This window comes from Toxorhynchites rutilus, chromosome 1, assembly GCF_029784135.1.
Source record: "Toxorhynchites rutilus septentrionalis strain SRP chromosome 1, ASM2978413v1, whole genome shotgun sequence".
Lineage (NCBI taxonomy): Eukaryota > Metazoa > Arthropoda > Insecta > Diptera > Culicidae > Toxorhynchites > Toxorhynchites rutilus.
In genome coordinates this window covers 110163559-110189846 of record NC_073744.1, presented here as the reverse complement: position 1 = coordinate 110189846, position 26288 = coordinate 110163559, and the positions used below count along the sequence as shown (strand labels likewise).

Genomic DNA, 26288 nt, shown 5'->3' with positions numbered 1-26288 from the left:
CTTCTGGACTAAAAGAAAACTCTGTTGATGAACAGAAAATTAAATCCGCTATTGAGGAACGGTTTGATGGAATAGAACCAAATATAGCAGGAGAGGAAAAAGTCCTCAGAAATGATAGGGCAATATTAGCAAAAATTAAAGTGTGGACAAAAGCTTGCTATAAAGGTTTCAAGGAGAGCCTTAGCAATGCAAAATTGATATCGAAGGTTGGGAGCAAAAGTAAAAACGATGTGATCATGATGAATGATTCATCACATGAAGCCAACATACAAATGGAATACTCACCAAAGATGGAAATTGATGTGGTGGAGCCTCTGAGGAAAGTGGCACCAGGAGTAATTCCGATAGACTTGTTTGTAAACAAACCATTAGTTCCACCAAGGAAAACTTGTTCCAATAATGAAAAGCATCTAACTTATGAATTCGAACCAAAAAGGATTTGCAAAAACTATGGCTCAGATATGGAAATTATTACCGCCGATCAAAACTATAAGCTCTCCAATATAGAGGCTGAAAAGTTTGCTGAAATAATAGGCCAAAATAGGAAAATTGATTCGATAGTAAATTATGCTATCGAAAATCCAGATGAATATTGTACACCGATTTACCAGTATCATCGACGTCGTATCAAACGGCTTCGACATTGTAACGAGTTAGTTACTCAATTGAATCATTGTGAAAATATGAACCCTTTAAGGATTTATAATCTATTTTTCAACGTTGAAAATATATTGATATTTCGGTGCATTTACTGCACATGTAGTAAAAATTGATATCTCTTAGTAGTATAGAAAACCAATTCAAATTAAATATATTAGAATTATTAATTGGACTAATAAGCCAAACATTTTAGGCAAGTGATTTGCTTAATGCTCAGTATGTGAGTTGCTGAAAAATTATTAACGTAATTTAGGATTTAAATGATTCGTTTGAAATCAGATACGTCGGTACGATAACAAACCGTTTTGATATTTTAAATATCTGTTAGAGGCCCAAAAACACTGTGTTGTCAAGCAGTTGAGATGCTCAAAATATGATTCTGAAGGATTAAAAGTACAGCAAGTATTCTGCTGAAAAAAATATACATTAACCTTTAAAAAAAAATGATGGAGCAGCATGTGATATGCTGAAGCAAGCTTTATACGAATGATTTGCTCAAAGCTCAGCAATTGAATTGCTGAAGGAGTAATATCAACTGCGAATTAGTTGATGGAAGAAAAATTTAAAACAGCATATGAAATGCTGAAGGTTGAAAAAAAAAGCAAGTGAATTGCTGAAGGGTTCAAATTCAATAGAAATATTTTCAAGCAAGTTAGTTGCTTAAAGCTCAGCAAATGAAACAGCAACTGAAAATCGGGTAACGAGAGATGAAATTACTGTACAGCATGTGAAATGCTGAAGGAAAAAATTTAAACAAGTTGCTGAGAAAATATGATTAACGCATTCAATTGATTATTGGCTATCAAAGCATAACTTCCATTCTAACTTAAGAAAAAGGTTTGAGATGTAACAATGTAGGAAAGACTGATTTGAAAGGTAACGAATTAGATTAGATTAGAAAAAGATGTAACAATGTAGGAATGAGTAATATCAAAAAACAAATATTGTAAACTTCACACACATGAAGTAATACTGGAGGATTAACACCAAGGAACCTTCCTGTGAATCAAGGACCTATAATGGGGTAAATCTATGAGGTAGATTTACGGGGTCTGGTGTTACGGACGGAAAATAGACATCACAATCCAATAGGGAATCCCAAATAAAAAAAGGGAAGCAAGAGCAGGGAAACAAGAGCAAATTGAAGCGATAAAATTATAAAATTGAGAGATTCATTTATTGCGGATAAGGGTAATAAACTAGGATGCTTCGGCCGCTTGTGGACGAAACAAAGGAAATAGAAAAAGGGAAAAAACGTTTTCCCCAAGAAGATTGTTTACGTCTCCGGATAGGGATAGGGAAAGAAAAACAATAACATAAATTTTAGGCCTGATGAACAGACGACAAATATTTTCTTTTCTCTTTTTAGTTTTTTAGTACCTGTAGTTTATGTAAAGGAGAATTCTTTCTCCTTCTCTTGAGTAAGAAAAACGTGTATATATATTTTAGCAAAATAGAAATAAAGGTAGTCTAAGAACAGAACTCACGCGAAAGCGTAAAATTTTTCTTTACCATAGAGAAATTTTCAGAGGGTAATAAGCTTTCGTTTACAAATGCAATCAAGCATACAATTAAAACAAAGGACGAAATGCCTATCCATACAAAATCTTACCGGTATCCTTATTGCCATAGGGAGGAGGTAAAACGTCAAATTTCTAAACTTTTAGACCAAGGAATTATTCGCCATTCGAATAGTCCCTGGGTATCTCCTGTTTGGATCGTACCCAAGAAATTGGATGCGTCCGGCAAAAAGAAATGGCGACTAGTCATTGACTATCGCAAATTAAACGAGGTAACGATAGATGATCGTTATCCAATTCCAAACATTACGGATATCCTAGATAAACTAGGAAGATGTATGTATTTCACCACTTTAGATCTCGCATCTGGATTTCACCAGGTCGAGGTAGATGAGAAAGACATTCCTAAAACAGCGTTTAGTGTTGAGAATGGACACTATGAATTTTTACGAATGCCTTTCGGCCTGAAGAACGCCCCATCAACCTTTCAACGTGTGATGGACAATGTTCTTCGTGAGCATATCGGTAACATCTGTTTAGTGTATATGGACGATATTATTGTATTTTCCACAAGCCTAACAGAACATATCGATAATCTTTCTAAAATTTTCAGGACCTTGAAAAAACACAATCTTAAGGTACAATTGGATAAGAGCGAGTTCCTACAAAAGGAAGTTGCCTTCTTAGGCCATATTGTCACTCCAGATGGTGTGAAACCGAATCCTGGTAAAATAAAAATAATTCAAGAGTGGCCTTTACCGTCTAACGAAAAGGAGCTGCGTGGTTTTCTAGGAATTCTAGGATACTATCGCAAATTTATAAGGGACTTTGCGAAAATCGCTAAACCCCTAATGCTCTAAGGAAAGGTGAAGGAATCACCCATTCCAAAGATTTTGTAGAAGCATTCGAGCAATGCAAAATTATTCTAACAGGGTGCAACATTCTTCAATATCCCGATTTTTCCAAACAATTTATTTTGACCACAGACGCACAGTTCATTGGCGTCTTTCTTTGAGCGAATTCGATTACGAAATACGTTACCGCCCCGGTAAACAAAACGTAGTCGCCGATAGCTTATCAAGAGTTCGAAATGAACTCAATCTTCAGGAAAGCGAATCGTCTGATGATATGACTGTCCATTCGGCAGACACAGATGATTCTGAATTTATAAAATGCACTGAGCTACCGTTGAATACATTCGCAAATCAAATTATTTTAAAAATTGGTTCAGACGAAGCAGATAACTACGAACAAATATTCCCCCGGGTATTTCGAAGAACAATTACTAAAGTTGCCGTCGGGGTCCCCGTAATCTACAATATGTTTAAAAATTATATGGACTTGAAAAGAATGAATTGCATCCACTGCCCTGAAAATCTGATGAATTTAATCCAAACAGTTTACAAAAATTATTTTAATAGAGCCAAGGCATTTAAAGTATACTTTTCACAAAAATTATTAATAGACCTTAAAACTCGAGAAGAGCAGAACCTCATAATAGAACAAACACACAACTGCTCACACAGAGGCATCTGGGAGAACCACAACCAAATTTCAAACAGATTTTACTTTCCGGAAATGAAATCTAAAATCAGAGATCACATTAAACTCTGCGAAATCTGCCATAAGAACAAATATGACCGTCATCCTTACAAAATATCAATAGGCTCCACCCCTAATCCCGAAAGACCCTTAGATATAAAGGGTGTGTCACATCAAATTGCATCACGGAAAAAATGCTGTAGAAATTCGTCCAGTAGACCGATCCTTTTGAAAATTTTAAACAGTAAAATAAAAACTATTAAACAACTTTTGGCATTTTCTTTTTATTCATACTTCGAGCCCAAGCCCGTATGCTCGCACCTTCCTCTTTACCCCGTCCATAAGGTTCTGTACAACGTCAGGTTGTAGTTTTTTTTAACAGAAATCCATTTTCTCTTGAAGTCCGCCTCCGATTTGACAACTTTTGGGTTCTTCCGGAGGGCCTGCTTCATAATCGCCCAATATTTCTCTATTGGGCGAAGCTCCGGCGCGTTGGGCGGGTTCATTTCCTTTGGCACGAAGGTGACCCCGTTGGCTTCGTACCACTCCAACACGTCCTTTGAATAGTGGCACGAAGCGAGATCCGCCCAGAAGATGGTCGGGCCCTCGTGCTGCTTCAATAGTGGTAGTAAGCACTTCTGTAGGCACTCCTTAAGGTAAACCTGCCCGTTTACCGTTCCGGTTATCACGAAGGGGGCGCTCCGCTTTCCGCAAGAGCAGATCGCTTGCCACACCATGTACTTTTTGGCAAACTTGGATAGTTTCTGCTTGAGAATCTCCTCCGGAACGCTGAATTCGTCCTCTGCGGAGAAGAACAACAGGCCCGGCAGCTGACGAAAGTCCGCTTTGACGTAGGTTTCGTCGTCCATTACCAGGCAATGCGGCTTCGTCAGCATTTCGGTGTACAGCTTCCGGGCTCGCGTCTTCCCCACCATGTTTTGCCTTTCGTCGCGGTTAGGAGCCTTCTGAACCTTGTATGTACGCAGGCCCTCCCGCTGCTTGGTCCGCTGGACGAATGAACTTGACAAATTCAGCTTATTGGCGACATCCCGGACCGAACTTCTAGGATCACGTCTAAACTGCTTAACTACGCGCTTGTAATCTTTTTCACTGACGGAGCATCCATTTTTGCCGTTCTTCACCTTCCGGTCGATGGTTAGGTTCTCGAAGTATCGTTTTAGTACTCTGCTGACCGTGGATTGGACGATTCCCAGCATCTTACCAATGTCCCGATGTGACAACTCCGGATTCTCGAAATGAGTGTACAAGATTAATTCACGACGCTCTTTTTCGTTCGACGACATTTTTCCAAATTTACGAAAAATTGACAGTGAAGCATGGCCAACGTGATCTATACACTCTTATCTGATTATAAGCGAAAGCTGAAAATATAATTCCTAAAAATTAAATTTCTACAGCGTTTTTTCCGTGATGCAATTTGATGTGACACACCCTTTAGTACACATAGACATCTTCATCGCTAACAAAATATATTTTCTCTCCGCTATTGATAAATTTTCCCACTTTGGATCATTGACGCATATTAAATCTAGGAGTATAGTAGACATTAGAATAGGTTTAACAAAATTCTTCAAAACCTATGGAACCCCGAAGAAAATAACGCAGGAGCGTTGATCCTTAAAAGGGGGGAGGGAAAGATAGTTTCCGGATATGATAGGTTATTACATGTCATAGATTTTTCTCAATTTGAAATTTCGAACTCCATCATAGAAAATTTAATCAGTCAAATGCCAAACTCAACAAACGAATTAGCACAAATAATTAAGATGAAATTTAGAGAAATAAAAGTTATTTTTAACACACTACATCCACTACACTACATCAGAAATAGAAGATCTATCGATATATTAGGAACTACGATTAAGTATATTACAGGAAACCTAGATGCAGAAGACTTAAGAGTAATCAATAACAATCTAAACGAAATTAGAGAAACAGGAAATACCTTTGTAAAACAAAACAACCGGCAAATCAAAATCAATTCAAAATTCGAAAACAGGTTGAATCTAATAAACAAGGAGATCAGAAACCACCAGAATATTATGAACACAATATTAAAAAACGACAACTATTTGTTATCTGAAAACCAAAAAATATCCATAGCATTCCAGTTAGATACATTTTTAGAAAGTATGAAATCAATCGAATACGCTATAATGTTGTCAAAAATAAATATCATCAGTAAATTCATACTCACACCCAAAGAAATGGAAATTATAATACAAGAGATGAAAGATCAGGGACTCAAAATTCAGCACCTGGACGACACCAACGCATTCTTGACGACATCCACATTCTACAAAGGCCCATCAATCATCATTTGCGTAAACATCCCACGGTTCCAACCCACAACTTACGAGAAAGTCATCATCGAACCATTACCATTATTCAACCATACAGTGAAGCTAACATATAACCGAGTTTTCATCAACAAAGAACAGATCTTTGCCATCACTTCCGAATGCAAAGAGAACAACCAAATTACAATATGCGAGAGGAAACAATTAGTCGAAATCAGCGATAACCCCTGCGAAGCTCCACTCCTAAAAGGACGACAAGGACAATGTCCTTCATCAGAAACTCCACCATCAGCAGAAATAAGAACAATCGCTCCAGGAACCTTATTGGTGTTAACCGTTCATCAAAACGTAACTATCAATGGCACCTGTAGCTCAGAACCCGGAACTTTGGCCGGAATTCATCTCGTAACTTTTCAAAATTGTTCGTTGTACATTAAAAACAAACTTTACGAGAATTATGAGTTAAAATTTGAACACCCATCAATAATACCAATGCAACTCACAAACATAAAAACATTGCATGTGGAACAACACGTGAACGTTTCAGAGTTACACGACCTCAATTTGAAAAACAGACAACACTTGGAAACAGTGGACTTTAAGTACCAGCTTGGATTTGGATCGCTCAGCACAATTATAATTCTCATGTTTGTAATGCTAACCATCAGTATCATCAAATATTGGAAGGAACTACAAAGAGGAAATTGTTCGGGACGAACAACACCTAAGGGGGGAGAAGTTAAACACGGAACCACCCTAGCGGACCCAACCGCTATCGGAACCACTCCAACATCACCCAGGGAGTCTAACAGCGGAACAGCGTGGTCAGCGATATCGGACACGCGTGTACTGCCAGCGATATTTACTGGAACCAGCAAGAATGCAGCCGCGGTATTTGACACCGCCAACGTGCCATCGTTGTCTAGTGCTAAGTAATCAGTTTTGGCAGGGCAGTTAGGCTTCGGAAATAATAAAGATTAACATTACAGTTTAGACCTCCAATCAGTGCAGTTGATTTAATCCGTTCTCCTTCCATATTTAGTATTAGTTAGTTTTTTAAAAACCCTTTCCAACTTTATATATATATTTATATATATATATATATATATATATATATATATATATATATATATATATATATATATATATATATATATATATATATATATATATATATATATATATATATATATATATATATATATATATATATATATATATATATATATATATATATATATATATATATATATATAAATATATATATAAAGTTGGAAAGGGTTTTTAAAAAACTAACTAATACTAAATATGGAAGGAGAACGGATTAAATCAACTGCACTGATTGGAGGTCTAAACTGTAATGTTAATCTTTATTATTTCCGAAGCCTAACTGCCCTGCCAAAACTGATTACTTAGCAATGCAAAAATAAATGCAAAAATTTGTGTTTCATTTGTACGGCAGCCCCCTCTAAGAGAGGGGGAAGGAGTATCTTAACACCATAGAAACATTTATTGCATCCTAAAACCTCCACATGCCAAATTTGGTATCATTTGCTTGTTTAATTCTCGAGTAATGCAGAAATTTGTGTTTCATTTGTATGGCAGACCCCCCCCCCCCCTTTGAGTGGGGGAAGGACTGTCTAACCATCATAGAAACATTTATTGCACCCTTAAACTTTCACATGCCAACTTTGGTTTCGTTTGATTGATTAATTTCCGAGTAATGCAAAAAATTGTGTTTCATTTGTATGGCAGCCCCCTCTAAGAGAGGGGGAAGGAGTATCTTATCACCATAGAAACATTTATTGCATCCTAAAACCTCCACATGCCAAATTTGGTTTCATTTGCTTGATTAATTCTCGAGTAATGCAGAAATTTGTGTTTCATTTGTATGGCAGCCCCCCCTTTGAGTGGGGGAAGGACTGTCTAACCATCATAGAAACATTTATTGCACCCTAAAACTTTCACATGCCTACTTTGGTTTCGTTTGCTTGGTTAATTTCCGAGTAATGCAGAAATTTGTGTTTCATTTGTATGGCAGCCCCCGCTTAGAGAGGGGGGAGGGGTCTCAAAATATCACGAAAACCTTCCCCGGCCCCAAAAACCCCTACATACCAATTTTCATGTCGATCGGTTGAGTAGTTTCCGAGTCTATAAGAATCAGACAGACAGACAGACATCACTCCATTTTTATATATATAGATATATATATATATATATATATATATATATATATATATATATATATATATATATATATATATATATATATATATATATATATATATATGTATAGTCTAGTCGCATAAGATGATCGAAGGAAGCTTAAAAACATGTCAACTTTGAAAAATTATAACTCAAGAACGAAAAACAACACATCTCTTATTTTTTAATGTGTTAAGTAAAACCCTCAGATTTTAAGAAAAATTAAAAAGTATAGCACCCTTTGTCCCGAAACCATGTGCAATATTTTCCCAAAAATTTCTAGCTCATTGGCTTTAATTTGATATATCGATCATCTCGGTTAATATTATAACTCCAAAAAGAAAAAAAGAACACATCTGCTTTTTGAGTAAAAAATGTAAATGTGTAAAAAATCCTCAGTTTTCAAGGAAAAATATAGAAAATTATAGCACCTTTGGTGCCGAAACCATGTAAACAATAAAAAATGGAAACAATCAATAATTACGAAAACAAAACTCAAATTTCTTGCAAGTTTGATATTTTTCAAAAAAAGACTAGGTAATTAACTTCAATTTGATGTGTCAATCATCTGAATCGGCTTAGTGGTTCAAAAGTTATGAGTTTTTGATAAAAGTAATTTTTGGGAAAAGTTAAAAAAATGGAATCACCCAAAAAAAATAATACAGGTTCAATGTTTTACCACAACGAAACCAAGCTACCAATTTTCACGAAAATCTGAAACTCACTATATCGGTTGGGCATGGAATGGCTGAAGTAATACTGCAATAGTTCACAAATTTCAAAGTTCGAGTTTTTCTTGTTGTTGTTCATGTCTTTCAGTGCGGCCATAATAATAATTAGGATTACTGCATTTGGATTGATGCTAGAAAATATAAATATCAATAACTTCCTCGAATAGTGGATGTGATATAATTCATTTTATATTTGTATATATATTTATATATATATATATATATATATATATATATATATATATATATATATATATATATATATATATATATATATATATATATATATATATATATATATATATATATATATATATATATTTAAACGAAATCATTTGTCAAACAAACTGCAAAACTAAAAACTTTTATACTGTGCCTTAATTGTTTGGGTGTAACATTCAAGGACCCTTCAATAAAAATGGCATTGCAACAACAGAGTAAAACTGACATACAATTATGACGGATGGCTACTTATTGATTGGCGCGTGCTCCAACTAGCAAACCGCCAATTAAATAGCACTCCAACTAAAAAAGCGCCAATAAGCGAATGTGTACTGTAAAACTGTAAAAAATATATAAAAAATATACAATCGAAGACTCTTTGTGTCGTTTATGAGTTTGTAATAATGAAGCAAAGGTAATAATGGATTTTTAATAACCATCTCAAAAAATATTGAAAAAAAACATTCCTTCTTTAATTTCTCTTTCAATTTTGATAAAATTGCACTGAATAGTTGAAGACGAGCAATATTAATATTTGAATAAACTTATGTAATTATAAACATGTTTATATAAACCTTTCCATCTTATCATTCATCATTAAAGACTTTGCGTCAAGACAGCTAGAAATCCATACACTCTCAAATCAAGTGTGCCTGAAAAAATTATATTCTTCACGTAAACAAGCGATGAAAATGTGGACACATTTTAGTCAGTGAATTGTATGGAGTTCCACTGTTGTGGTGGAATGAACACCCTTAGAAAAATCCTCGGTCGAAAACTACTAAATACATTTGGTAATGCAAAATTAGTAGAATGTACAAATTTTTTGTACATATTGTCAACAAACCCGCATCCCTACCAGAGATTAGTATATTTTACTCGATAACATTAGTAAGCTTGGATATTGTCATATCTGAAAATTGGTTAGAAAAGCGCGTATTAACCATTTTCATTGTTCCCATAAGGCAATACGGAGGTATAATAAGGATATAATTCTGATACGTGCATTTTCGGCGAGAAAATGTAGCCGATATTGGGCTTCCGAATCATGGTTCTGCTTGACATATGTGTTTATTAGTACGGTCGAAAATGACTAAAGATTGATAGTATTTACCAAAAAATTCGTTATATTTACTAATTATTTCTCTCAGTGCATAAATGTGACAGAGTATTGAATACAGTGTAGCCAGATTATAATTTTTTTCTCTCTCTTCAGTCAAGGTAGCATCATTTAGGTGCTCATCCATTCCCAACAATTTCTTGTCACCATCGACCAAAGCTGATAGTATACCTCTAAATATACCAGGTGAAACATCATATGAAATGCACTTTCAGCCATATTGGAATTGCTGTCGGTATTGTTTACAAACAGCATCAGAACGCTGCCGGCGGCTCTCTACAAACTGCTACGACGCTTATTCGAACGATGCCTACTATGTTCGGCTTTCGCGAATTTATGTCAAAAAGAAGGGATGATTTTGTAGAATTTCATTCTCATTTCCTCTACTCTCGCATGTGGAAATGCAAAAATGGCGTATCCTAGCAATAACAAAACAAACATCCCCCGCTCCACAAACCGTAATCATCTTCTTTTTGAAGTGATGATGTTGCTTCACCTGTTATACATTGATATAAGCGCCTTGGCAAAACGTTCACACGGTTCACACCGTTCACACGTATGTCAAAACCAGAATATATTTTTTAACAGCGATACCGCGGTGGCTCTGAGACCGATTGTGAAAAATCACCGAAAAAATTGTAGATGTCTATAGCAATTATTAGGTGGAACTTCCTCGCCTGCTTTTCGGGTTAACCATAATTAGTGGAATTAAGGTAGTAACCAAATTACGTAGATTAAAAAAAAGAACCGAGTAAATCGATTAGCGGCAGGGAGATGTTCAAATATCAAGGAATGCTAGCCAGCGGAATACTGCTGCTGGCCTTCGCGGCTCAACGTATGTTCGTTGATAGCGTAGAATTAACATTCGAGCTTCCCGACAATGCTAGAGAATGCTTCTATGAGGAAATTAAGAAGAATCAGACAGCAACCCTAGAATTTCAGGTGAGTTAATGTTATTTTTCTTCCATCCTTTAATATATTGTGACGAAGCAATGTTATAATTTTTATTACGTGTCATATCTGACAGTATGGCAAACCGTCTTGAAAGAACGATGTGTTTACTTTTGTCGCATACATTTCGACATCACAACTCCATTGTTTTTTTTTGATAATATTATGTTTTAGGTTGTAACAGGTGGGCATTATGATGTGGATGTGTCGTTGGAAAGCCCAACGAAGGAAATATTATACCGTCAGGTTAAAACACAATTTGATTCACACCAATTCACGGCTCAGGTAATCAAAAAATATTTATAAAAGATGACGAATTGCTTAAAATTTCGACGTTTCTTTCAGGCCACCGGTATTTACGTTGTTTGCTTCAGCAATGAATTCTCAACGTTTTCGCATAAATTGATATACGTGGACTTTCAAGTGGGTGATGAACAACCGCTGCCGGGAATCGATGAGCACGCGAGTGTGTTGACGCAACTGGAAACATCCGCCCAAGAAATTCACAAGAGCCTTAATGCAATTCTGGACTACCAAACCCATCACCGATTGCGTGAAACTCAAGGTAAGGAAAAAAATATTGATCGGAAATTGTCCTTTATCCAATATGTTTCCTGTTTGCAGGAAGAAAACGAGCGGAGGATCTCAACGAACGGGTATTGTGGTGGTCGATAACAGAAACAATCGCTGTCCTGGTGATAGCGGTTGGCCAGGTTATAGTGCTGCGGAACTTTTTCTCGGAGAAAAAGCCTAGTCAAATGAACTACCAACAGTTTCAATAAATAGTATTTGATTAGCGAAATGATGCATAGGTTGCTATTTTTCTAGTGTCCGTATTCTGTTGAAAGCGTTCTCACATAGAAACTCATAACTTTTGGTGTTAAAATCTTTATGCTCACGCCGTCACTATGCTGTCCCATTTCTGTTTATCAGTGATGTTTTATTCATTGAGAATATTGTTTTAATAAAGTCCTTGAAGTGTAACATTTTGAGGAAGAGAAAAAAACAAACGCATTTATTGTAATCTTTTATTACATTATTCCCATCTGAAAAAATCAAGGAACTAATAATGTTCAAAAAAGTACCAAAAGAGTAAAGATTATATACACCAGCGCACATGGATAGGCTATCAAATACCGTTGATGGGGATCCCCGGTCATGATGCAGAAAATGCGACTACAGCTCATCGTTGACAAAAAAATTGCACAAGCAGCTAATGCGATTCCAAATGCCGAATCCAGTGAGAAGAATACTCCAACGATAGACAACCAAACGATTGGTAAGATGCTGTATCCCAGGATGCTTGCAACTGCCGTGATTGTCACGTAATTTTCCATCGAATTGCACATCAGTGTTATCAACACGTACATCACCACTACAGAGATTATACAGAGGCCATAAATATAGCCAAACTGTGCTTTGTTCCCGGAGACAAACAAGCAAGCAGCCAGAGTAAAACAGAAGCAAATTGGTCCAGCCAAATCAGTTTCTTTGAAGAAATATTCCGGATTATCCACTAGACCCTGGGCGTGGAACGGATTCAGAACTGCTAGTGATTTCTCCATTATTCGTTGTGGGTATATCTCCAGTTCGTCCAGAAGCGGTGGCTCGTCAAATTCGTTGGTTTCACTCCCCATTGCGCCGGGCATGTCTGCAGCTCCACCATAGCCATGAGGAACAGTCGTTGACGAAATATCTGGAGTGAAAATTGAAGGCTGTCCATAACCTTGCTGGTGTTGTGATGCAGCGTAAGCATTGGGTGGAAAAAAGCTAGCATTCTGGTCAAAGGACTGGAAATCTGTAATAGAGAGAACAGATTGATACATCCCAAAATACTATGTAGAAAACATTCACTTACCGAGTGTCTGAGATTGATCTTCGAAGCCATCATATGCATTTGGATTATTTTGATTTGCCCAAAACTGCTCTTCTGTATAGCCAGCCATAACGAATTCCCCTAATCTCACTCGAGTAGAAAAGTAATCAAGTCGTGTTATTCACTTATTCCAATCGAACTACAGCCGTATAGTTATAAAATTATCAGAAATTTCACCGATTTTTTGTATCATACTGCAATGAGTTGTCATCTGTCAATTTTTGATGACGAATGTGCGAATGAACAGCAAAGACTAAATGTAGGTAAGGATACTGGTACTCAAGATGGTGGAGTTAACAGGTGGCTCGTAATTTACACTATTTAGAAAAGACGTTTGAGGAATGGCAAGACGAAAAGTTTGGATTTGTTTATGTTATTACTTACGTTGGTATGGTCACATTTGATTTCGTCGAAGGTATTTGAAGCAGTATAATAAATAAACAGTTGTCGTTGAAAATAGTAACCTAGTAACCTTTATGCATATGCTTCCACCAGCTGGCTCGGCTAATGTGATTCAGGGAGTGCTTTGATCGTGGTACCGCCACTGGCGCATAATTTGCAGCTTTGTTTTTTGTGCTGATTCATAACGACAATCAACCGTGCCGGCAAAACTGTAGTCAATGTTTAGTGTTGTTTGGATACCATCTATGTAAATAACTTCAAACTTACGGGATACGTCCGAACGGCAATTCTGACATTACGTTTTACCTTCCACTCTACTTTCCTTGCTGGTACTGTCATAGCAATGTTATGGAAAAAAGGTAATGAAGATGGTAGAGTTTCGAGCGATACAGTATGCGCTGCCATAACTATTTCTCAAAAAGTGACGTCACGGAAAAAATCGCTCACCGCTCAGAACGCCGCTGAGCATCCTTCAGCAAAAATCATTAACTACCCGCACTCACATGAGCGAATAACAAAGGCGTTCCCCTCGGTAGCGATCGCCCTGTTTACGACCGTGTAGAAAAAGAGAATCGTAAAACTCTAGAACGTAAGCTGTGCCTACCTCCGAGCACCATATAAATATCTTGCGACGGGTCCGACCTCATAAGAAAGACGTTGGTGCTGAACGTCAGTGGAAGAACGTGGGTGTGTGCGTAAGAAATTTATAAACAAAAATAAATTGTAATGGCTGAATATAATTGGATTGCTATTGCTAAGTGAATTAGAAAGTTAAGAGTGAAAAATTAGATTGGAACAGATTTGTGGAGAGACGCAGAATTTAAGAGCTACGAAGAAGTTGTAGTCGTAGAATTGTAGAAGCGTAAGGTAAAAAAAAATACAGGGTTCGTTTATTTTGAAACATTTATTGAAAATCAGAAAATTTATAGCTGTCTGGAATCGCGAGCGCCATAGCTGACCTGAAAATGAAAAGAAATTAGGTGAAAAAACTGTAAATGTAAGTAAAAAGATGAACCTGAAAAGAAATAGAAAGTAATAAAAAATATTTCAGTTTAAAGCTGCTAACAACAAAACGCTGCTGTTGAAATTGGTGTTCTAGGTTGATCCGAACAAAGTTTAAAATTTATAATGAGTCGGCCAAGTCCTAACCCTAATCCAGACCAAACGGGATACAGTTGCGCGGCATGTGATCGTCCGGATTCTGCCGAAAAGGAGATGGTGCTTTGCGACCGCTGTCAGCTGTGGTATCATTTCGGTTGTGCTGGCGTGTCTGACGACATTCACGATGTTTCATGGCGCTGCACGGAATGCAGAAATGATGAAGAGAATGATGCTGCACTGCAAGAGGAGATAAAAAAGTTTGAAGAAGATAAAAATAGACAGAAACAGAAGATGGAAAGGGAGAAAATTTTGCATCGAAAGCGACTGGAGATGCAGCAAGAAATGTTCGAGATGCGTCATCAGTTGGAAAAGGAAAAGCGAGAAATGGACCTGGAGTTTGAAAAGGCGCAAATACAGAAGAAACTTTCCGAAGAAGAAGCTCACCAGAAGAAGCTTAAGGAAATGCGGATAGAAATGGAGGAAAAGTTGAGACGTTTAAAATTGAAGCGGAACAAGGATGGTGACGGTGAAATGGAATTAGAAGAAGAAGGTACAAAAAAAAACTCGAAAGATAAAAAGCAGCAGACGAAAGTGAAACCGGAGAAAGAGGAACCAAGGAAAGAAAAGCTCGAGAAGGAAAAGTCGAGGAAAGGAAAGCTTGGGAATACAGATCTGGTGCCAGTGAATCCTGCTGACAGTCGAGGTGCGTACCCGAAACATTCAACACCGAAGGTAGCCGAAAAATCTGCTAAGCAGTCAGTGGAAGAACCAAATTTTCCGGAGTGCTCTTCAAATAGTAGAAAGGAAAATGATGCATCGTGCGGACACTCCGAAGATCCAAAAAAGAAGAAGGAAAAGAAGAAGTGTAAAAGTGTGGAGAAGGAGAAAGAAATTTCGGAGTCTGATGGATCTGAAAAAGAAGACGAGTCTCTGGATGATAGTGTAGAAGAAGAGGAAAGCGAAGATGGAGATAGCTCCGAAAAGGGTGAAGAGAGCTCGGAGAGTTCCGAGGAAGAGGAGGTGAATGAAAATAACCAACGGCGTAGGCGGCATCGTCATAAAAGTCCCACGAAAGCGCAGTTACCATCTCGCCAGTTTCTGTCTAGGAAGTTGCCAACTTTTTCTGGCCAACTGGAGGAATGGCCGCTGTTTATAAGCAGCTACGAGACGTCGACGAAGGCGTGTGGTTTTTCGAACATCGAGAACCTAGCGCGTTTGCAAGAGTGCCTGAAAGGGGAGGCATTAGAGGTGGTGAGAAGTAGGCTCCTTCTGCCTAAGGCAGTCCCGAAGATTATCGAGACCCTGCGGATGCTGTTCGGTCGCCCAGAGGCGCTACTTAATATGTTGCTGATGAAAATCAGCAATGCGCCTCCACCGAAGGCAGATCGATTGGCGAGTTTCATCAGCTTCGGGGTAGTGGTTCAGCAGCTCACTGATCATCTTGAAGCTACAGGACTGACAACTCAATTGATGAACCCGATGCTGATTCAGGAGCTGACCGAAAAGCTGCCAGCGGGAACTAAAATGGAATGGGTGAGATATCGCAGGAGAAACGCTGTCGTTACATTGAGAACTTTGTCCGACTTCCTGTCTGACATCGTGAAAGATGCGAGCGAAGCGACATCGTTCGGAGAAGCAGCCGTTTTTGTGGATCATCGTCAACAAAAGGGAAAATCGAAACGGGGATCTGAAGGTTTTTTACACGCCCATTGTGAAACGGAGAAGAACCAGGGTCCATCTGGAAGAGAAAGGACACCGTGTAGGATCTGTGGCCGGTTCGATCACAGGGTTAGGAACTGTGATAAATTCCGGAAACTAAGACTCGCTGATCGTTGGGAGGTGGTACGAAGGTGGAACCTGTGTCAGTTGTGCCTGAACGAGCATGGCAATTTTCGATGCAAGCTGAACTTGCGATGCAACGTCGATGGTTGTAACGAACGTCACAATCCACTGCTACATCAAGAAAGATCGATTTGCAACATTCACGCCACTCTGCCGAAACCTTCCGTCATCTTCCGTATGATTCCGGTTAAGCTGTACTGGGATCAGCTTTCTGTGAACACAATCGCCTTTCTAGATGAAGGATCGTCATATACGCTCGTAGAGAAGTCACTCATCAGCAAATTGGGAGTAGGAGGAGTAACCCAACCGCTTCGTGTAACGTGGACTGCTGGAGTTTCCAGAGTCGAGAAGGACTCGCGGAGAGTTGAACTATTTATAATCGCAAGAGGATCAACGCAACGTTTCCACATCAAAAGTGCGCATACCGTGGAGAGCCTAAAGCTGCCGCCACATACTCTACCTTTGTCGGAGATAGTTAAGCAGCACGAGCATCTACGTGGTCTACCAATCGCGGACTTCCAGCAGGCAACTCCGCAGATTCTCATCGGGCTGAAGGACATCCACTTGTACGCACCGATCGAATCTAGAATAGGACGTCCAGGGGAGCCGATAGCTGTCAGATCGAAACTCGGATGGACCGTCTACGGACCAACGGGTACCGCTGAAATGGACGCTGGAATCGTCGGGCATCATACATGCAGTACGCTATCGAACCAAGAGCTCCACGACTTGCTCAGGAAAACTTATACTCTGGAGGAATCCGGAATTTCTGCTGCATTGTTGCCTGAGTAAGTGGAGGACAGAAGAGCGAAGGAGATCTTGGAGAAGACGACTGTGAGGGTTGGTGATCGCTTCGAGACGGGTCTTTTGTGGAAGGAGGACGATCCCAGCTTTCCTGACAGTTATCCTATGGCAGTGAAGCGCATGCAGAGCATGGAAAGGCGCTTGCAGAAGGATGCCAAGTTGTATGAAAAAGTTCGTTGTATGATTGGCGAATACCTTGCAAAAGGGTACGCCCACATAGCGACGCGGTCGGAGTTGAAAGCGTTCGATTACAGCAAGGTGTGGTACATTCCTCTAAACATAGTCTTCAATCCAAGGAAACAAAAACATCGTCTGGTGTGGGATGCTAGAGCGGAAGTCAAAGGTATCTCGTTGAACTCCAAGCTGCTGAAGGGTCCGGACATGCTGACCGCACTTCCTGCCGTACTCTGCAGATTCCGTGAACGGGCGATCGGATTCGGGGCAGATATAAAAAAGATGTATCACCAGATGAGAATTCGTGAAGTTGATAAACGAGTGATGAGATTTGTGTTCCGAAACGACCCTTCGATGGCGCCGGTGGTGTATGTAATGGACGTAGCAACATTTGGGTCCACCTGTTCGCCATCTTCAGCACAATATGTGAAGAACTTGAACGCGAAAGAATACGCAGGGCAGTTTCCGGAAGCGGCGAAGGCGATCGTCGAGAACCATTACGTCGACGACTATTTCGACAGTGCTGACACGATAGAGGAGGCTGTGAAGCGTGTGCGAGATGTTCGGTATGTACAGTCTAAAGGTGGATTTGAACTGCGTAATTGGGTGTCTAACTCAGAGGCCTTTCTCAAGGCCATGGGGGAGCAAGAAGGAAATAACTGTGTGATGTTCAGTGAGGACAAAGAGTTAGGTTCCGAGCGAGTATTAGGAATTGTTTGGAGTCCGACTTGCGATGAATTCATGTTTTCCACTCGGTTGAGAGATGATCTTCTTCCGTATCTATTCGGTGATCTGCTTCCATCAAAGAGAGTGGTTATGAGTTGTGTGATGAGCTTCTTCGATCCGTTAGGACTACTTTCCATCTTCACCTTTTACGGTAAATTGCTGATCCAGGACTTGTGACGAAGCGGATGCGATTGGGACCAACAAATCGATAGAGAGTGTGCCGATAGGTGGAATCAGTGGATTTGCAGGCTCCCCGACGTCGAAGAAGTTCGTGTTCCTCGTTTTTATTTTCATGGTGGTCACATCGGTCGGACAGAATATAGCAGTATACAACTCCACGTCTTCGTTGATGCGAGTGAAAATGCTTATGGTGCTGCGGCATACCTCCGAATCGAAACGGTCAACGGTCCTCTGTGTTCGCTCGTGATGGCAAGATCCAAAGTGGCACCGCTAAAACATCTGTCGATTCCTCGCTTGGAATTACAAGCAGCAGTGCTGGGAGCCAGGCTCGCCAATTCCGTCGAAGAAATTCTTTCCTTGGAGATTAATCAGCGATACATTTGGAGTGATTCGAAGACGGTTCTGTCGTGGATCCATTCGGACCATCGTTGGTATAAACAGTTTGTTGCGTTCAGGATCGGCGAAATCCTCAACCTGACGAAGCTAGGCGAATGGCACTGGGTCCCGACTAAATGCAATGTAGCTGACGCTATGACGAAGTGGGAGAAACGGTACAGTCTGCAGTTCCATGGACCATGGTTTCGGGGTCCTAATTTCCTTTACCATCCGGCGGAGAGTTGGCCACTACAAGACCGCGTAACGCCGAATATTCCCGAGGAGATGCGGGTACGTCTCCTGTTGCATGACGTTTCAGTGACCGATCCTGTGGTGGATTACCAGCTTTTCTCGAAATGGAGGGTCCTTGTCCGGACAATAGCAGGTGTTTTCCGATTCGTGTCGAACTGTAGAAGGAAGCGAGATGATTTGAGCATTGAGGCGATACCAGCAACAAGCAGGGTGAAAAAGTTGGTGAAAAGAGATCTGATCACAAAGATTACTCCGTTGAAGCGGGAAGAATATCAGGTAGCAGAGGCTTATCTTTGGAGAGCAGCTCAAGCGGAAGAATTCGCGGACGAAGTCAAGGTTTGAAAAAGAACCGAAGTCTCCCCTACAAAGATTGGCGACCCGTAGAGAAGTGCAGCCACATCTACGATCTAAGCCCGTTTCTGGATGAGCAAGACGTGCTTCGAATGGAAGGCAGAGCAGCGCGGGGTTCATCACTACCCTTCGAACTTAGATTCCCGATTATCCTTCCGAAGAAGCATCCGGTGACAGATAAACTACTGGAATATTATCACCAACAGGTTGCCCACGGCAACACGGAAACCGCAGTCAATGAAATCCGGCAACGGTTCCGCATTCAGAATCTGCGTGCAGAAATGAAACGTATCTGCAGAACCTGTGTGTGGTGCAAGGTGAAGAAGTGTGGACCGAAGTTTCCCAGAATGGCTCCACTACCAAAGTCACGTGTTACGCCCAATCTACAACCGTTCACTCACACTGGAGTAGACTACTGTGGACCATTCACAGTGACCGTTGGACGCAGGTCGGAAAAACGATATGTCTGCTTGTTCACCTGCATGTCTACAAGAGCCGTTCACCTCGAAGTCGCTCACAGCTTGACGACACAAGCTTGCTTGATGGCTATACGACGTTTTACGTGTCGCAGAGGCAAACCGCTGGAGTTCTATTCCGATAATGGAACGAATTTCCAGGCGGCCAGCAAGGAGATCATACAAAAAATAGGAAACGATATCGAAGACGTGTTCACTGACTCAAGAACTCGGTGGAATTTTAATCCACCAAGTTCACCTCACATGGGTGGGGTTTGGGAGCGACTGGTGCGCTCTCTGAAGACGGCATTCAATGTTCTCAATGACGGACGAACGATGACCGACGAAATACTACTGACCACACTTGCGGAAGCTGAGGACCTCATCAATTCTCGCCCCCTAACGTACTCATCTCTGGAACCGGGAGTACTAGAAGCTTTGACACCAAATCATTTCATTCGTGGTGTTGGAGGTCAAACCGAGCATGCCGTTCCGCCCACCAACGAAGCTGCAGCTCTCCGAGATTGTTATAAGCGCTCGCAAGTGCTGGCCGACAGATTGTGGAAACGATGGGTCACGGAATATTTGCCGTCGATCAACCGAAGGACGAAGTGGCACGTGGAGTCCCCACCACTCACCCGTGGTGACCTTGTGTATATCGCCGATGATAGCATACGAAAAAATTGGATCCGGGGCATTGTCGAACAAACTATCGAAGGACCAGACGGCAGAATCAGGCAGGCAATAGTAAAAACAGCTAAGGGTCAGTTTAGGCGACCCGTGGCGAAGCTTGCGGTGCTGGAGGTGCAGGATCGTAAATCTGGAGTGCAGGGAACCCAACCAGAATTACGGGGAGGGGGTATGTGCCTATCTCCGAGCACCATATAAATATCTTGCGACGGGTCCGACCTCATAAGAAGGACGTTGGTGCTGAACGTCAGTGGAAGAACGTGGGTGTGTGCGTAAGAAATTTATAAACAAAAATAAATTGTAATGGCTGAATATAATTGAATTGCTATTGCTAAGTGAATTAGAAAGTTAAGAGTGAAAAATTAGATTGGAACAGATTTGTGGAGAGACGCAGAATTTAAGAGCTACGAAGAAGTTGTAGTCGTAGAAGTGTAGAAGCGTAAGGTAAAAAAAATATAGGGTTTGTTTATTTTGAAACATTTATTGAAAAGCAGAAAATTTATAGCTGTCTGGAATCGCGAGCGCCATAGCTGACCTGAAAATTAAGAAAAGAAAGGATTAGGTGAAAAAACTATAAATGTAAGTAAAAAGATGAACCTGAAAAGAAATAGAAAGTAATAAAAAATATTTCAGTTTAAAGCTGCTAACAACAAAACGCTGCTGTTGAAATTGGTGTTCTAGGTTGGTCCGAACATAAGCAAACGATCTACCTGTCGAAGCAACGAGTTTTCGATCGCTGCCGAACTTAGATCGCTGATGATCATGATCGGTCGTAAAAACGATCGTTTCGGTCGTTACCGCTCGAAAACCCCGAACGAACTATAAATATGACGGTTACCATGCAGTATGAGTTGAATCGAAATTTGCTCTTGCAGTATGGTTGGAAGATTATCGTGGATAAGAAGCGTATAGCGTTCGTTGTCTTTCCACGTTCGTCGTCACATATTGTATATGGGTGTATTTTCCGGGGGCCAATCGAGCCGAAAATGCGTGAAATGAAATAGGCATTCAAATATAAATATAGGGTATATAGAATGATCATAAAATAAGAATAATAAAAATAAAGTTCTATTCATTTATATTTCGGATGATTGACGAGTCTCCTAATGATATGAAAGTTGTATTGGTATTTATTTGCGGACGTCTTCGGTTAGCATCTACATCTACATATACTTTCGCGCTGGGTGACTAACGTGTTAAAATGCTATTTTTGAGTATATTAAGCTGAGCATAAATAATTGGCTTGATTTTCGACATCAAGTCGTCTATTCATTTTGCATTGAAAAGCCTCGAAGCCTCGCATCTTCGACCGGAGAATTTTGGAAGAGTGCTGTAAAGTATATTGTGTTTAATTTGTATTATTTTATTATTGTCTCTTCATAATTATTGGGTAGTTTGAACCGTTGCGGTTATTCGCCAGAGGACAATATTGTTTATCAAATAGGCGAGTAATTACTAATAACATGCAGCTAGTTTTTGTACTAGTGTAATTTGTGTATTAAGCCGGATTCAGACGGTGCGAGTAAACATACGAGTCAGTCTAGTCAGTTACTGCAATGCAGCTACTCACACCGTGTGAACACATCATGCCAGTTAGTGTCATGTGTGATCCGGCGTGCGAGCTACTTCAAAGTTTTTTGAATTTACTCGTACTCGCATTCCTCAAAACGTCAAAAATGGAATTTAGCGCTCGGGATGTCAGGGATGCCAAATGTAAAGAAATGTATCTATTTTTAAGATATTTGAAAATATGCGAAGATATTTATAGACTTGAAAATTATTGGAAAAACAAATAAAACCCTCATAGTTTCTAAACGAAATCGTTGTTATTTTGTTTTGCACGCTGGCGGGGCACGTTTTCTTTTTTAAGATAGTTTTCTTGGGAATCTCTACTATAGAATCATTAGCAGGCACAACTTTCATTCAAAATTCACTCACAACTTGCAAGAAAAGTATTGTTCTAAGAAACAGAATACATATTCGATTTAAAAAAGACGGGTGGGTAATGTCGGGGACATAACCGGAGTGACGTAGGACTATACAAAGGGGACAGCTTTTGTTAAATATATATTTTAAATATATTGTTTTATTTTCTTCTCCTACGTGAATACCTACCTATCTACCTGAAAAATGGATTAGTTCACTGTTTACTCTTTATGAATATGTTGATGATTCTGAAAAGAACCTTTGGTGTTGTGTTTTTGTTATCACTAGATATTCCCATCTTGTTCGGTTAAACCTTCCTGTTTAGCTATTGCGTTTGCCACTCGCCACAGCTTTCACAGTTGGAAAATTTCTTCCCATCCAGCTTGTGACATATTGTTCAGTAAATTACATTTAATGCAACGTGCCGGAGAAACACTTTGCCACTCACTGAAACTAATTGTTGCCTTGATGAGCGCCGAACCGAAGCTGCTCTGTTCTTGATGCGGGTTTTCTGATTGTCGTGAGCAGCTTTGCAAGCCAACTCGAGCACTCCGACGGCCGAAACTCTATAATCCCTGTTAGGTATACTGGTGCTCCGGCACCAATCCGTTCGGCCTAGTTACCCTTGCGGAGCAATCAGTGAATGCGACCAACAGGGAACTGGAGACCTGCACGGTTCGAGTGAGACTTTGCCTTTTCCTTAACTTGTCCTCCTTTGTTACGTCCACGATGCCGATGCCGTACAACCACACGGGTTTACGGTTTGAAAGAAAATAATATATATTTTTTGTGGTCCGCGTGTTTTATACTCTAGCGGTACACACTCACAGGATAGAGACAAATCGGCCAGCCAGAGGAGCGAGTCCAACGAGACAAACGAATGACTCAGCCAGAGGAGCGAGTCCAACGAGACAAACGAATGAGCGTTAAAAGGGAGCGATGGCAAAAAAATACATTCATTACGATTTGTTCGCTCGTTGGATTCACATGCAGGCTAAAAAGGGTCCTTTTCAGGATCACAAAATTATCTTCAATCTAAAGAGTTTATTGTTTTGTTATCACTCGATATCCCCATCTTGTTCGGCTAAACCTTTCTGTTTAGCGATTGCATTTGCCACTCGCCACAGCTTTCACAGTTGGAAAATTTATTCCCATCCAGCTTGTGACATATTTTACAGTAAATTACATTCAATGGCACGTCGCATTACCACCACTCAGTATCGGATTGGAGGTAATTTTAACCTGTAATTGAACATTTGCGATGACAGTGGTACAGTGTCGACTTTCAATGTGGGGTCATAATTTGGATCTCTATGTTTACAAAAATGTCCAACTAAATAAGTCGCATTACATGTCCGTCCAATTAGCTAAATGTCGAACTAATTGTAAATTAATGTACTTTCAATCTGGAAACAATTTAAGAATTGGTGAAAATTGAATAATCAGGAAAGTCCCCAACTATCAATAAGCTCAGAACAACTGCCAAATTCACATACTCATCAGATCCTGGCAAACAAATTATGAAAAAATCAATTTGTGTTTTATTATTATTTTGGATAATGTTTTAGAAATCATTGAACTGTATTTCCTAAACTCTTTTTTGGAAGGTTTAATGGCCCTGAAAACGCCTTGTTTTATGGAAAGGTTCCAATTTAGTAAACTTTGTACTCGTGGTTTTGAAAAAAACCATTTCGAGCGCCCTCGATGCCGCCTTGTTCTGGATTTGCCACCAAAGCAGATTGTAAAAAGAACAAACTTTTTTCTTCTGCTACCCGATGCCGTTTTGCGATTGCGTTTGCCACTCGCCACTCGCTGCAACTGCCTGTTGTCTTGATGTCCACAGAATCGAATGTGTTCTGTTCCGAATGCGGGTTTTCTTATCGTCGCGAGCAGCTTTGCCAGCTAACTCGATCACTTCGGCGGCCGAAACTATATAACGCCGGCTAGGTGGACTGGTGCACTGGTACTAACGCGCTCGGCCTAGCTATCATTGCGGGGAACTCCAGATCAACACGGTTCGAGCGGGATTTTGCCTTTCCCTTCACTTTTCCTCCTTTACCATGTCCAGACATGGCTGCTTGGGTTGGTTTGTTGATGTGTTGTGATGCGAACCGATGTGGTGTACGGTTTGAATGAGAATGATCGTTAAGGCAGCGGAGCGGGGATTTTTAAGCTGACTGGCTGGCTCGAGAGTTACGCATGTGTGAGACTGCGACCAATATTTCGTTCATTTTTTTCTTTTTCCTTTCCAATCGTGCTTCATTCTATTTCGCTGCTGCTCTGGTTGCCCGTTTTGGTCGGTACGATTTGAGGAGCACAAAATGGACCAATCAAAAATGGGTACATAGTGCATTTTGGCAATGCTTGATATTTCACAATTATTCAATTATTTATCTCAAGAAAAATTAAATGTTATTCGTTATGATAGATGCGTAGATATATTTCCTATCAATTGATGCAAAATCCTTTGCGATCTATTGAGAAATGCTCGAGTTATAAGCGTTCCAAATCTTGCATTTTTCCTACTTGTTCAGTGCCTAGATTTCCATTTCACCCCCTATATCTTCCGGTTAGACGTAGTCCTACGTCAAAAGTACATGTTCATTCATTATATTAGTTTTTGACGCGTATTTATTCCTCCTGCAAATCTACTATCATTTACATTTCACAAATTGGAACACGAAGCTGCTGGCAAGGTGAAATAAAAAAAATTAAAAAAAAATCTTTTAGACTATCACTTATAGCATCATATACTTCCGGAATTATCTTAGCTATGGATGCTTTCACGATTCTAAAAAATATCGACAACAATCTGAACGATATTCCCCATCAATGTCTTTTTTCAATTTCACTCTTGCAGGTATAGCATCCCGCATGAGTGTATCTTGGCTTGGTTGTATTGTTGGTCCAATGAAATCCAACAGTGTTTCCACTTATTCAGGTGTTTTTCTCAACACTGGTCTGTACTCTAGAGGATCATCATCGTAGAGTTCCTTCAATATTGTTGTTCTTTTCCTTGCATCCAATTCCTGGCCCATATCCTTTTGCCTTTCTGCTTTTCCGGATAGTACCTTCAGTCCGAAAAAATTCAGCACAAAGTATTCTTATACATGGTCACCGTGTATTTCGCGATTAAATTGTTATATGATAAATGAAACTGAAAACTGCCAATAGAGAAGTCGATGTCGGATCAATCATCTGTCAAGTTTGGACCTGATTGCTGTTTCTGACTGTAGTGTCCGTCATATGATGTTAATCATAATCTTGTATTAGGCTTGATTTTACCACACCTGAATCTGATAGACCTTTGACTATATTATAAGGCATACCTCTTTTGTTAACACCTTGATCCACAAGGAATAAAATAAAGGCTGATTTAGACCAAGGCGCCTCTATATATACCAGGTGAAACAATCATATGGAATGCACTTTCAGCCATATTGGAATTGCTGTCGGTATTGTCTACAAACAGCATCCGAACGCTGCCGGCGGCTCTCTACAAACTGCTACGATGCTTACACTGAGAGGAAAATTTAGTAAATATGACGAATTTTTTTGGTACATGCTACCAATTCTCTAGTCATTTTCTACCCTACTAATCATTGGTACATGTTACGAAAGAAAAATGGTAGGAAAAAATGTCAAACAAACTGCGATTTGTTGGTCCAACATTGGTTGAATATCAGTGAAAATGTTGCTTCTCATTTGTGATGAATACCTATCAGGGATTATGAAAATATTATTTTTAATTCAAAAAATGTATTTGATTACATTTAACTCCACATACTTAGAATACATTATACTAATAACATATAACTTATTCTATAAACAGTATCAATTATTCTACAATATAAAAATTATC

General features: G+C 39.7%; 3 protein-coding genes across 3 annotated transcripts; 2 read left to right on the top strand and 1 right to left on the bottom strand.

The window, feature by feature from the left end:
* Positions 1-10846: 10846 nt before the first annotated feature.
* LOC129773442 (transmembrane emp24 domain-containing protein 7) lies at positions 10847-12257 on the top strand. Its single transcript, XM_055777051.1, has 4 exons — positions 10847-11263; positions 11447-11557; positions 11618-11837; positions 11897-12257. Exons 1-4 carry the CDS (start codon positions 11096-11098, stop codon positions 12052-12054), a joined length of 657 nt encoding a protein of 218 aa, XP_055633026.1. The 5' UTR covers positions 10847-11095; the 3' UTR covers positions 12055-12257.
* Positions 12258-12304: 47 nt separating this feature from the next.
* LOC129773433 (protein YIPF7) lies at positions 12305-13402 on the bottom strand. Its single transcript, XM_055777042.1, has 2 exons — positions 13131-13402; positions 12305-13070 (listed from the first exon to the last, which is right to left on the bottom strand). Exons 1-2 carry the CDS (start codon positions 13216-13218, stop codon positions 12346-12348), a joined length of 813 nt encoding a protein of 270 aa, XP_055633017.1. The 5' UTR covers positions 13219-13402; the 3' UTR covers positions 12305-12345.
* Positions 13403-20021: 6619 nt separating this feature from the next.
* On the top strand, positions 20022-21035 carry LOC129763661 (uncharacterized). Its single transcript, XM_055762911.1, has 2 exons — positions 20022-20944; positions 21006-21035. The coding sequence occupies exon 1, from the start codon at positions 20075-20077 to the stop codon at positions 20696-20698; it is 624 nt and encodes a 207-aa protein (XP_055618886.1). The 5' UTR covers positions 20022-20074; the 3' UTR covers positions 20699-20944; positions 21006-21035.
* The last annotated feature ends 5253 nt before the right edge of the window (positions 21036-26288 follow it).